The sequence below is a fragment of the Panthera pardus genome, unplaced genomic scaffold (genome assembly GCF_024362965.1).
Source record: "Panthera pardus isolate Hobbes unplaced genomic scaffold, ASM2436296v1 HiC_scaffold_1, whole genome shotgun sequence".
In the NCBI taxonomy this organism is placed as follows: Eukaryota; Metazoa; Chordata; class Mammalia; order Carnivora; family Felidae; genus Panthera; species Panthera pardus.
Genome location: NW_026526654.1, coordinates 65,527,059 through 65,541,410, shown reverse-complemented (window position 1 = coordinate 65,541,410; position 14,352 = coordinate 65,527,059). Strand labels below are relative to the sequence as shown.

The following is a 14,352-nucleotide window of genomic DNA, read 5'->3' as shown; positions in this document are numbered from 1 at the left end:
ACTCTCCCACCGCAGATGAGTCACAGGTTCTCTTCACTCTTAAACCCACAACACCTCTCCCTTCCTTCCCCCCCTGTGCTGATAACCTGACTTCCTCTACCAACTGGGAAAGAGGATCCAGAACACCTCTAAATATACCAGGTAGCCAAAGCAGGAGCCGTTTATCCTGACTTCCCCTCTAAAAACAATACATGAACAATGGCCAATCCCTCCACTTGTGCCCTGAATTTCTTCCCCTGTAGTCTGATCAAGGACATCTTTCCTTCAATTCTACCCTCTCTTTCCTCTCTCCTCGAATCATCCCCCCCATCAGAATGATGACGACGACGATGACCGTTGACACTAGAGTGCTTACCACACGTGGCAGGAACACTCTTAAGATGTCCCCCAATGATACTCACTTCCTGACCTTCACACCGTTGTGTAATCACCTCTTCTTGGATAAGGGGTCCTGTGACTTGTTTCTAATCAATACAATATAGCAAAGGTGATGGGATGTTACTCCCCTTCCCCTTTGGCTAGGATACCTTTATTCTTTTATTTAATTAATTGTTTCCATTCATTTTTATTTTTTTGGCTACAAAATTTGTTCATGTCTATTTTTTTTTTTTTTTTTTTTTAAGTAGGCTCCACACCAGGTATGGGACCTGAACTCACAACCCTGAGATCAAGAGTCACCCAGTGACTCATCACAACAAGTGCACTTCTTAATCCCCATCACCTCTATCTCCAACTCACCTCCCCTCTGGGTAACCATCAGTTTATTCTCCATAGTTAAGAGTCTGTTTCTTGGTTTATCTCTCCACCCCCCCACCCCCACCATTTGCTCATTTGTTTTGTTTCTTAATTCCACATAGACTGAAATCATAGGGTATTTGTCTTTCTCTGACTGATTTGTTTCACTTAGTATTATACTCTCTAGCTCCATCCATGTCACTCATTGCATATGGCAAAATTTCATTCTTTTTTTAAAACTGAATAATATTGCATTGTATATATAAATACTACATCTTTACCCATTCATCAATCAATAGACACTTGGGTTGCTTCCATATCTTGGCTATTATAAATAATGCTGCCATAACCAAAGGGGTGCATGTATCCCTCTGAATAAGTGTTTTTGTATTGTTTGAGTAAATACCCAGTAGCATGACTACTGGGTCATAGGGTAGTTCTACCTTTAACTTTTTGAGAAGCCTCCATACTGTTTTGCAAAGTGGCCACTCCCACCAACAGTGAAAGAGGATTCATTTTTCTCTACATGGGATATTACTTCTGTGATTAGGTTACATGAGATGGTGACTTCTGTGTTGCTTCTCTCCTTGTTTTTTTAGTCTGCACACTTTGATGAAGTCAGTTGCCATGCCGGAGAGGCCCAGGTGGCAAAAAACTAAGGAGAGGCTCCAGCCAACAGGCAGGCAGGAAACATAAATGCTCGGACCAATAACCTTGGAGGATCTGAATTCTGCCAACCAGAGAAAAACTTGGAAACAATCTCTCCACAGTTACTACTTCAGATGAGACTCCAGCCCTGGCTGACACCTTGCCTGTAACCTGGGAGAGACTCTGAAGCAGGAGACCCAATTAAGCCCTGCCAAGACTCCTGACCCACAGAGTCATTTTGCAAATGAGGTAACTGAGGCACAGGAAGATGAGCAAATTTGCTAATTTCAAGATCACACATCTATTAAGAGCAGAATCTATAATTCTTTCTATACACTGTCCCATTTTTCTGCCTCTCGTTTCAGCAAAGCGCTTTGAAAGCATTGTCTCTGCTGGCTGACTACAGTTCCCCCCTTGCCATTTTGTTTTACTATAGACAGGCTCTACTCTCTACCACTCCACTGAAACCGATGACCCTACTGACCAAGTATCTCCACACTGCCAAGTCAATGTTTAATCCTCATCTTTAACGCCACTCAACAATATTTGAGAACTGTTTCCTCCTCCTTCAAACACTTTCTTCACTTGGCTTCAAGTCACCACAATCTCTCTTGATTTTCCTCACACTTCTCTGGCCTCTCCTTTTAGGTCCCGACACATCTAGATTCTCATCTCCCTGGCCTCTCACCTTTAAAAGGCTCTGGTTTCAGTCCTCAGACCACTCCTCTTCTCTACCCACACTCAACTTTATGTAATCTTATCCAGTCTCGTGACTTTAAATACCATCTGTAAGACAACTCCCAAATTTAGAGCAAATCCAGGCTCTCCCCCCAAATCCCAACTTATATATCTAACTGCCTACTCAAACTCTCCATCTGAATATTCACTAGACATTTCAAACTTAAAATATCCATACCAGAACTCTAATTTCTCCATCATAAACGTGTTCCTCATGCAGTTTTCCATGTCTCAGCAAAAGCTCCATTCTTCCAGGTACTCAGGCTCAAACTCCGTGGAGTTACTCTGAATAGCTCCTTTTATCTCACATTCCACATCCAACTGAACGACATACCCAGTCAGCAATACCTTCAAATTGTATTAGGACTCCAGCCCCTTCTCACCAATTCCAGGCTTACCATCCTAATGCAAGCCACCATCACTTTTTATATAATCACATTGGCCTCCTATCCGATTTCCTACCTTCCACTCTTGTCCACACCTAGCTTATTCTCAATACAGCAGCCAGAGTCATCATCTTAAAACATTAAGTAAAATGATACTGTTCTGCTCAAAGCCTTTCAATTATTTAATAGACGTGTACATAGTGCCTACTACAAGCCAGGTACTTTTCTAATCACTTTACAAATGTTACTTCACTTAATCCTCAGAACAACTCACACAATAACTAGTGAAGCCAGGATTCTAACCTAGGCAGTCTAGCTCCATAATCACTGTGCCACGTTGCCAGCTCTACGGCTACTGGCTCCCCATGTCACTCAGAGTAAAAATCCTATAACGTCTTGCATGTTTCAGGCCCCTGCTAGCCCATGGCCTCATCTCCTTCTACTTTCTCTCACTCGCTTGACTCTAACCACACGGACCAGCACCTCGTGTCTGCAGGCCTTTGAATTGCTGTTATCTCTGGAAAACTCTTCCCCCAGATATCTGGAGGGCATGCCCCCATAATATCCTTTAGGTCTCTGATCACAGACCACCTTATCAGCGAGGCCCTTTCCCCACCCTATTTAAAACAGCATCCCCAGCTACTTTCTATACATTTTACCTTATTTATTTTTCTTCAGAGCACTTATCACCTGCTATATATGTATTTGTTTACCATCTCTTCTCCCTCCCCATTAGAATGTAATCTACAGAAGGCAGATATTTTGTCTGTTTGTTTACTGCTATATCCCTAGCAGCTAGAATAGCCTGGCGTTTCGCAGAAGGAGTTATTTTAATAACTGAATATTGAAGAAACATGAGCTAATGTTAATGTAATAAAAATGACAGCAGTTAACAATGGTGGCATTACTGGGATACATCTACGATACAGAATTTAATTTTAATATACCTCACTGCATTCTCAGAGAGAAACCTATTTCAGAGATCTACCTTAGAATAAGGGGAAGGAAGAAAGACACCAATAGTGAAGTACATCATTTTCCAGTTTGCCTCTGTCCCTTATTGCTGGTTCTCTGAAATGCTATTAAGATAAAGAAAAGACAAAAATATTTTAGAGCACAGGAACACCTGAGGGAACCACACTTCTTTACTACATTAACCAGGTCAGAAGAGTCTCTGATCAAACTGCTAAAGATGACAATTTAGGCCACCAAACAAGCAGAAGTTCTAAGTACAATATATATCATACACTAAAACAAATTAAGAATCAAATTCAGGGGTGACTGAGTGGCTCAGTCAGTTGACCATCCGACTCTTGATCTTTGCCCAGGTCATGATCCCAGGGTTACGCTGAGCGTGGTGGAACCTGCTAGAGATATGCTTTCTCTCTCCCTCTCTCTTTCTCTCTCTCCCCTTTTGCCTCTACCCCATTTGCATCACTCTTTCTCTTAAAGAAATCAAATTCACTACAATACATTGTATCTAATACGAAGCAACTGACAACTTAAAAAAAGAATATGCTTCAGAAGTTAATTGATAAAAATAAGTTTGGAACTCATACTGCATTGTCATCATTATAATAAAATTGTAAATTCCCAGGGAACCCCACCAGCTTATTTAACTCAAAAGGTTGCCAAAATTCTATACCCTTTTGATGAAAAACAGAACACAATGAGGATAGTATGTCAATCATGTACACATAACTCAAAAGCAAGAACTTATGGAAATGAGCTTCCCAGAAGTTCCAGCCTATCAGCATTAAGTCTGGAAAAAAGGGAGGGAGACGGGGAAGAAAAACTGATATGGTCCCAAGCCTCTAAAAAAACTTTTTTTTTGAAGGGTTGAAGTTTTAAAACATTTTCTTTTCTTTTATGTTTTAAAAAAATTGTATATATTTAAGGTATACAACATGATTATTTGATATACATAGTAAATTGGTTACTAGAGTCAAGCTAATTAACATATCATGTCCTCACATAATTCTTTTATAAGAACACCCGAATTCTACTCTCTTGTACATTTTCCCAAAACACTCTTGTCAACATGTCACGTATGAGATATGTGTTGTTTCCACTGTCTCCACATTCATTAAAGAAAATTAGATGGAGACAAGATAATAGGCACAAAAGGAAATGTTTTCTCAGATTTCCAAAAACAGCGACAGAAAATGGCTCACTTAAGCAATACTTCCTCAGGGAAATTTCCCTTGACCCTTTAAACTAAGTCAAATTCCTTTATTATCCACACCCACCGAACAGTATTCGGGGCTTCGGTGTCCTTATCTGTCTGTAACTGTTTTCATTAGGACTAATATTTGACTGATGTCTGTCTCCTGTGGTAGACTATAAATCCTATTTCACAGAGCAGGGGCCATGTCTGTTTCTGCTCACCATAAAAGACTCGGAGCCTGGCACAATGGTCAGCAATCAAAGCTTGTGGGATGAATATACCCGCCCACCGGTTCAGTCCTGGCAGGCAGAGTACTAAGGTCAACCATGACTTTGGAGCCAAGGTGCTAAGGTGACATGTATAGACATTACTCCCCTAAGCTTCTCTGCCAACTTTGCTTCAGCAAATGTCCAGTTCCCCAACTACTAGTCTCCAAACCCTGTTTCTCCCAGAATACAAGCAAATTAAGGGCATTGCAATGGAGACATTGCACCCCATTTCCCCATTTAGGACCAAAGGCCTTATCCTCCTAGCTACTGGGAGTGTGGCCACAAGATAGCCCTTAGCTGTTAGCCCTCTTTCACATTGCCTTCACTGAAGAGAGGCCCTTTTGCCAAATTCATGCACTCTTCCTGGGACAAACCACATGCAATGACTGGTCGATACAGGGTATACCTCACCCAACTCCTGACACCTGGAGGGCTCCCTATGGAATCATCCTCAGCTCTCCTACAGACTGCATTATACCCTGTGCCCAATTCTGTTTAAGTCTTTTTCCTTCCACAGGTGATGATCCCAAGAGCACTCCCTATTAAACCTAATCACTTCGGAATCAGCTTCCCAGGAAATCCAATCTATGACAGGCAGCTTTTACTCCCATGTTTTTTGAAGATCACGATAAGGAACTGACAAGACCCAAGGTCACAGATATGAAATCCCCACATCACCTCTATTCCCCAGGGAGATAACTCATAAAAGAGCCCTAAGCTGTAAAAAGGACATTTCCCATCTTAGCATATAAACAGACCTAAATTTGTTTGTGTTTTTAGGTTGATTTATTTCTTTTGAGACGGAGAGTGCACATGCACACGAGTGTGTGTGGGGGGGGAGGGGCAGGGAGGAAAGGAGAGAGAGCATCTTAAACTGGCTCCACACACAATCTCACAAACCGAATCATCACCTGAACCGAAATCAAAAGCAAGCTGCTTAACCAACTGAGCCACCCAGGCACCCCAACAGATCTCTAAATTTAAATCACTATACCATGGTTGAGTAAAATAACCTCCCTAAGCTTCAATTTCATCGTCTGAAAAACACACAGTAAGTATCTACTTCCCAGGTTTGTTTTCTATAAAATATTAGGCATATATGAAAGGTAAGTTCCTTTTTCTCCTGCAAGGGTTAGGGGTATCACCCATTCCAGTAGCATCTCTCTCTGGTATACAGCTTTCTCTCTGCCCACTAATGTCCAATGGTTTATCTATCTATGAAAAAAATAGAAGCTGTACTTGCTGGCATTTCAGTTGTTGAATGAAGGACATAATATTCACTGGGGATGATGTCCATCCCTTCTGTCCTGATCCTCTTCTCCAACAAACATGAGTCAAAATGCCTAAAAGAGGAAGACTGTGCTAGAAACACATCTTTTTCCTGGCTAGAAAGCTGTTGCTTAGACCTACTGCAAACTTTCTAAATACCTCCACTTGTTCTTCCCCCAAAAAGAGGTAGCATTTGTTAGAACTCAGGTCTCGGTATGATATTCACTACTTATGAAAATCCCACCACTCCTAATAACCTTGCTAGCTTTATCTCCTTTTTTCCCATCATGTACCTTACCCTCCAGCCAACCATAACTAGAGATGATTTTTCCAGAAGTCTAAATATGGAAGCCAAACAACTAGGCTAAAATATTTTTAAACATCCTATAATTTTTAAATCATGATTTGGTGTAAGGTGTGTAACAGTGTTGTGACCAGTTGCCAACCTAACAGTAGCACAGACTGGGCAACAGGAACAGGGTAATGCAAACTACAAAGGACTAGCTTCCTGACAAGGTAAAAACTGTGACTTTATGTTTTAGCAGATGACATCTATCATAAAGTTAAATTCAATCGTGTCTATTACCTATCAAAACCTGTTTGGATCATCAGTCTTTGAAGATTTTCAAAACTCCCAGAAATGGCATTTCATGAAGCCAGAACAGTACAGGTACTGGATATTCTGGGACACATTCTACTACATTTGCTTTTTCTGGAACACACTCTAGTTCTCCCCAGCAGTGTTGGGAAGTTTTTCCTCAACTGATCAATTTCATAAGCTCTTCTTAAATGTAAACTCCCCCATGAAGCCTCCCCTGTTCCAGCCAGAAAAACAACTATTTTCCTGCTCAAAACTGTCAGAGATCTTAAGTGTATATACCTTACTGTATTTATCCTGTTTTATGCCTTTCTAGTGATGGAATTAATATGTACAAGATGGCCCATAAACTTTGAGATCCTCTAGAAAGAAATTTACATATCTTGCAACAAATGATCCTCAAAGAACAGAACTCAAAGTATTACTTATAGTGAAAATATTAACATAAAGAAAAAAGACCTGAAATCTTTTAAGTTTATTTATTTTTAGTGAGTGAGAGTGAGTGAGTGAGTGAGTGAGAGAGAGAGACAGAGAATGAGTGGGGAAAGGTCAGGGAGGAGAATCCCAAGTAGGCTTTGCCTTGTCAGTGCAGAGCCTGATGACACAGGGCTCAATCCCATGACCGTGAGATCATGACCTAAGCCACAATCAAGAGTTGGATGCTTGGGGGACCTGGGTGGCTCAATCAGTTAAGCAGTTGACTTCAGCTCAGGTCATGATCTCACGGTTCGTGGGTTCGAGCCCTGCAATGGGCTCTATGCTGACAGTCCAGAGCCTGGAGCCCATTTTGGATTCTGTCTCTCTCTCTCTCTCTCTCTCTCTCTCTCTCTCTCTCTCTCTGCGCCCCTCCCCCACTCGCACTCTGTCTCTCAAAAATAAACGTTAAAAAAAAAAAACATTAAAAAAAAAAAAAGAGTCAGACACGTAACCAACTGATCCACCCAGGCACCTCAGACCTGAAATTGGTGTGTAATTCTATTCACAAATTCTGACTGGATAAAAACAAAGACACGCTTTCTAATTAATACGTTATATTTTAATATCACACAGGAAAACTGAAAATGAAACTGACCATTACAATTTGATGTAGTCATATAATTTATTCCTATAATTCAGAGATGAAAATCCAAGTATGCTCAAGTATGGGCATGAAAATCACACTGGATATTAAGGCCGGGGCAAATGAAACAAGTTCAAAATACCTGAGAGCTGTTCAAATCAAACCCCACTGTCTACTGGGTCTCCTTTAATGGAGCAGAAACAAAAGCTGTCAAAGGGGGTGTCTGAGTGGCTCAGTCAGTTAAGCGTGTGACTCCTGATTTCGGCTCAGGTCATGATCTCATGGTTCGTGAGTTCGAGCCCCATTTCAGGCTCCGCACTGGCAGCGTAGAGCCTGGTCAAGATTCTCTGTCTCCCTCTCTCTCTGTCTCTCCCCTGCTTGCTTTCTCTCTCTCTCAAAATAAAAAAATTTTTTTTCTTAAAAAAGTTGTCAAAGAAAGAACATGAGTAGACTGTAGAGCAGAAAGCATTTGCTACCAATTCTCATCATCTTTTGGAGATAAATTTGTAAAGGACAAGAACTGGCAAGAAAGTCCTTTCACACCCTGGAAAGACCTATGTGCAAGCCTGTTATTTTCTTTAATATATAAGATTAGAAAAAGGAGATATACTGTATGCCAAGTTGACAGGAAGAAATTGTGATACTGCAAACAATAAGTAATGTAACAACTAACTTTACAAAACAAGAACAGGGATGGCTGGATGGCTTAGTCGGTTGAGCATCCAACTTCGGCTCAGATCATGACTCTGCAGTCTGTGAGTTTGAGCCCGATGTCAGGCTCTGTGCTGACAGCTCAGAGCCTGGAGCCTACTTCAGATTCTGTGTCTCCCTCTCTGTCTCTGCTCCTCCCCAGCTCGTGCTCTTTCTGCCTCTCAAAAATAAATAAACATTAAAAAAAAAAAAAAAAAGTACAAATTGTTGAGTTCTTTTTAAACAGATAAAAGGTATTCAAATACCCATACGTGAGAGAATACTAATGTTTTTTAAATTTCATTTTAGATTATATTCTTTCACATCTTCATTTAGTCAGTCACCATATCCCGACAATTTTTACTGAAAAAGTTTCCCTAACTCCTCAGACTTATCACATACCTATGATGCCGTGATAATTTTTAATTTTTTAATTTTATTTTGAAAGTTTATTCATTCTTGAGAGACAGAGACAGAGCATGAGTGGGGGAGGGGCAGAGAGAGAGAGAGAGACACACACACACAGAATCTGAAGCAGGTTCCAGGCTCTGAGCTGTCAGTACAGAGCCCAACGTGGGGCTCAAACTCACAAACCATGAGATCATGAGCTGAGCCGAAGTTGGACACCTAACCAACTGGGCCACCCAGGTGCCCCATGTGATTTTTTAAAATTTTGACTCTGCTAATCTTCCTCTCAAGCTTCCGCTGCCCCCCTGAATTATCTGCATCTTTGCCTTACTCAAAACCCTCCAAAAGGTTCCTCACTTCCTGTAGACTAAAGTTAAGACATCCCCATTTCACAATAGGATAAGTATATGGTCCCAACTTTCTTTACACAAACCCTCTTGTCTAGGCATAATAATCTCCTTTGTTTTACAGGATACACCATGTTAACATGCATTTTCAGTCTTGCACTTCTGTTCCACTCTCCGTAATATACTATGTTAATGCCTCAGTCCACCCATCCAAATCGTGTAAGGCGAACAATATTCATTGAGCATTTACTGTGCTCCAAGAACTAATGCATCATCTCAAGTTCCACTATTTTTTCAAGCTCTTTCAGTCTGCAAGGGAGATCTCCTCCTTAATGATTCTCCTCCATTGGGCATGCAACAGGAGAAATACAATAGGAGAAATTTACCCCGGCCTTTTAGGTCATACTGATATAGCTGTGAGATCAAATGAGCACCAGAGAGTAAAGCTGGAGTTGAGGAATAAAAACTAAGAGACTGTTCATTCATTCATTACACATCTGTTGAGCAATTCCATGTGCCAAACACAACTCTGGTTGAGACAAGAAAAGATTCCGTTTTCATGGAATGTGACTGTGTGAGTGCACCCTGCACCAGCACTAGAGAGAAGGAGGTAACCAACACCGAACACATGAGTACATAATCACTTTAGGCTGTGACAAGTGCTTTGAAAAATATAGTACAGGTCTGACATGCTACCAACTGATCATAAGGGAGCTATTTTCGAGAGGTGGACAGGAAGCGCCTGGTTTAACTGATGAATACCCAGCCATGTGATAAAAGTTAAAAAAAATTAAACCAAAGGTCCTACACTTCAAAGACCATCATTATCACATTTTGAACATACATGTGTCTAAAGCTCCCCTAAGAGGCAACACTCTTCAATACGTAAAAGTAAAGCAAAGAAATAAACTTTGGGAGGCGCCTGGGTGACTCACTCGGTTCAGCGCCGGACTCTGGATTTCAGATCAGGTCCTGATCTCACGGTTCCTGAGTTCCAGCCCTGCCACCGGCTCTGCGCTTGACAGCCCCGAGCCTGCTTGGGATTCTTTCCCTCCCACTCTCTCTGCCCCTCCCCTGCTTGCACGCGCGCTCTCGCTCTCTCAAAATAAATAATCTTAAAAAAAAAAAAAAAAAAAAAAGGAAAAGGAAAGCACAAATACTGTGCTCACTCGGGGCTAATCAAGACTGCTGTTAAAAAAAAAAACAAAACACTTATTGACGGCGGTGCTCTAGAAGAACACTCCAACTCAATGGCCTCTGCTTCCGTGAGTTCAGAGCTCTCTCAGCTCTCCTGGGAACTCCAATAAGGGCCATCAACCTAAAAGAACACGTTAAGGGCCAACAGGGACCCGTTCTACTTTCTGGACGAGAAAACTGTACAGAAGCTTTCACTCAACCTCTCTATGCAGACTCGTGACTAAAATCACTTTCACCCAAAAAAGATACAGAAATTCTTCAGTCTGGGGTACAATACACCACTCAAGTCGGAGAACAGCAAGACAGGACCCCATAAAAACGACATGGTGGGAAAAGGAATCCGTACCAGGCAGGTTCGGACTCCAAAGTCGCAAAGACACTGAAAAAGTCCCTCAATTAACTTCCTCGTCTGCAAACTAGCACAACGACTCCTGCCTCCGAAGATGTGTGTGGTTCTAACGAGACGGCTGTAGAGAACTTTAAAAGATGCACGGAGTGGGACAGTCTCGAGTCATTTAAACTACTTAAACTAGCAGGAGCGCAAGCCGGAGCCGCGCGCACACACCTTGACGAGCCACACTCCGGTGTTCTGTTTGGCGCCGGTCAAATCGAGTTCCCCACGTTCGGCCATGGGTCTGTTGACGGCAGAGGCGAACCGACCAGAGCAGCGGCCCGGGAAGCTGGGGTCCTGCGGCACGAAGGACTGGAGAACCCGGTACGCCGCGGCCAGAGGCTGACTGAAGAAGCCGAGTCCACCCGCCAGGATATTGGGAATCCCCGGAAAGAGAAACACGCCGCTGGGAGGCGGGAACTGCGCCTGCGCACTGCCACCGCCAATACGGCGCGTCGGTGTGGACAAATTTCCTGGTTAGGCACCTTCTTGAGTGGGCGTGGTTATGGTAGCTGGTTGTGTCTGAGTGATGAAGACACAGGGTGGGAGGAGACAAAATGTCCACAATACATTTAAAGACCAGGTCAGCATAAGTGAAGAAAGACAGCATCAAAACAGAAAAATGGGGTTCAAAGAGACAAAGGCTGTAAATTTATGTCCAACCCTGGTCAAGGAAAAAGAAACATTTTTGGAGGCCAGGGTCGGAGTAATAAAAAGAATAAGTTAATTAGCACACGTGGGCACTGTGATCGGACTGTGTAGCCTTGGGTATACTGAAAACATTGTTTGTAGACCCGCAAAAAATAAAATAAAGTAAGAGTGTCTCAAGTGAGAGGCTACCCTGAGCACTTCCAATTAAACAAGCAGAGAGCGGCCCTTTTAGATTTCAAAACCCCGAGTCTATATAATTAGGTCAATTGCAGTAGACATGTAAGATAAACCTGATTGTTAAATACCCGGCTTAAAGAGTTTCCTCTCTGTCTTCTCACCTCTAGCATAAAATTCAATCCTCTTTACGAAGGCCCTCCTTATTTGATCTCTGCCACTCGATCTATCACACATCCAACCACATGCAACCATCAGACCTCCCAAACAGGTCAGGATCTTCTTCCTCAACTATTTCATAGCCTCGGCACACTGAATGCCCTTTACTCATAAATAGATGCCCTATTCTTCCCTTACCCTCATTCTCACCAGTGTCCTCTGATTGGCAAACTCCTACTTGGGTTTCAAGACTTATGGAAATGTCACTTCCTATGAAACCTTTTATTAACTTCCCCAGAGGAAGTTGGTTTTTCTTCACATCACAGTGTGATGCTTATCACCCTGCACTATGTATACATGTTTACATGCTGCCTTTGCTTTCTAGACTATGAACTCCTCCTAGGTGGAAATAATGTTTTATTCATTTTATATCCACAACAGCTAACACAGTGCCTGACACATTGTCAGATTTCAATAGGCTTTAGCCGAATGAACATTTGCTGAAAGAGAAACAAACAGTAAAACACTGTAAGAATGGCAAGTAATATATTGAATCATGCATCAGAGCCATGTGCACAATTGAGGAAATTCTGTGTCTGTGCAGCACAGAGCCAGGAAAAGTTATGAGGTTTCTGTAATCAGCTGGGAAAACTAATAGGAAAGATGGGAGACCAGGCATGGGTTGAAAAGGAAGGTTACATTCTTGTGTCACAGCTTACAAAAGGGTCTTAAAACATATAAAGGGTCAAAAGATCTGCTTTGAGCTTTGATCTTGATCAAATAGAAGGAATAGATTGAGATATGAGACCATGAGAAAATGGAGCCTGGAGCACCCTAGTAATGGACTTAAAAGGATTAAGACCTTGATCTATGGGTCACAAGAAGACTTAATATGAGTGTGTGTGTGTGTGGATGGGTGCATGTACAGCGAATGAGGGAGAACAAATGGGAAAAGAAGAAATGGCGAGAGAAGAAAAAAAGTGCAAGAATTTGAAATGATTACATAGGGTAGGGCACCTGCCTGGCTCAATCAGCAGGGCATGCAACTCTTGATCTCTGGGTTGTGAGCTCAAGCCCCAGGTTGGGTGTAGAGCTAAACAAACAAACAAACAAACAAACAAACGATTACATAGGGAAGGGTAAAAAAAACTATTTAGCACCCCATCCCCATACAGTGTTGAACAAGAAATAAACTTTTTTTTCTTTAAGTTTATTTATTTTGAGAGAAAGAAGAAGGGGCAGAGAGAGAGGAAGGGGCAGAGAGAGAGGGAGGAGCAGAGAGAGAGAGAGAGAGAGAGAGAATCCCAAATAGGCTCCGCACTGTCAGTGCTGAGCCCTATGGGGGGCTCAATCCTACCAGGTGTGAGATCACAACCTGAGCCAAAGTCAAGAGTTGGACACTTAACTGACTGAACCACTCAGGCATCCCCAAGGATTAAAGTTTCATCTCTCCTTTTCAAACTCCCAGCTTGAAAAGGGATGCTGATGAGCTGTGAGAGAAAAGGAGGACATGGGCTCTGTCATTGCCAGGTGGACTGGGGAGATCACCAGGCACTGAAGCCTCCCCTCCAGCCTGTCCCTGGGATGTTGTTGGAGGCTCTTAGTCTCTTTGCAAGAAAGAAATCAGGACCAGACGAGAAACAGTAGTTGAGCTGTGCAAATGAAGAGTTGATTAGAGAGTCCAGGAGCACCTGCTGGGGCTCAGTTGGCTAAGCATCCGACTCTTGATTTGAGTTCATGGTTCATGAGATCCAGCCCCAAGTAAGCTCTTTGCTGACGAGGAGCCTGCTTGGCATTCTCTCTCTCTCTCTCTCTCTCTCTCTCTCTCTCTCTCTGACTACCTCTCCCCCTCTCATGATCTCACTCTGTCTCTCTCTCAAAATAAATAAATAAACTTTAAAAATAAATAAAATGAGAGTCCAGTCTCAAGATGTGAGAGCAGGGGAGCTCAAGGGAGAGCTGTGTGCCCTGGGATTTGGGTCCCTATCTTTCACTGACAGTTGTTACCAAGGGGATGGAATATTACCAAGGGCATGGACTTCTTTGGGAGCAGGGTTTCGCACCTTTTCTCCCTTACTTGATTAGGGTCTCTGGTCTTCCTCCTCTCAGGCCTGTCTGGTTTGATTCAGCTTTGTGTGGCTTTGTTTTTTTTTGTTTTTTTTTGTTTTTTTTTTTTATGTTTATTTATTTTAGGAAGAGAGAGAGAGAGCACACGCGCACAAGAGCATGCACCAGTGTGGGGAGGGGCAGAGAGAGAGGGAGAGAGAGAGAATCCCAAGCAAGCTCTGTGCTGTCAGCACAGAACTGGACACTGGGCTCAAATTCACAAACCCGTGAGATTGTGACCTGAGCTGAAATCGAGAGTCAGATGCTTAACCAACTCAAGACACCCAGATGCCTGTGGTTTTGTTTTAGAGAGTGCTGTCAGGAAAGGTATCTGATTTTCATGATAACAACCCTGACTC

General features: G+C 42.4%; 1 protein-coding gene across 2 annotated transcripts in view; it reads right to left on the bottom strand.

The window, feature by feature from the left end:
* Positions 1-11,311, bottom strand: part of GTF2F2 (general transcription factor IIF subunit 2) — a 154,028-nt gene extending 142,717 nt beyond the window's left edge. The window contains exons 1-2 of one of the 2 annotated variants that reach the window (XM_019447517.2): positions 11,078-11,311; positions 3,496-3,586 (exon numbers count right to left, since the gene is read on the bottom strand). In XM_019447517.2, coding sequence (XP_019303062.1) covers positions 3,496-3,543 — 48 coding nt within the window. In that variant the 5' untranslated portion in view covers positions 3,544-3,586; positions 11,078-11,311. The remainder of the gene's footprint in view (positions 1-3,495; positions 3,587-11,077) is intronic. The other variant, XM_019447516.2, reaches the window with a different exon arrangement.
* Positions 11,312-14,352: the final 3,041 nt, after the last annotated feature.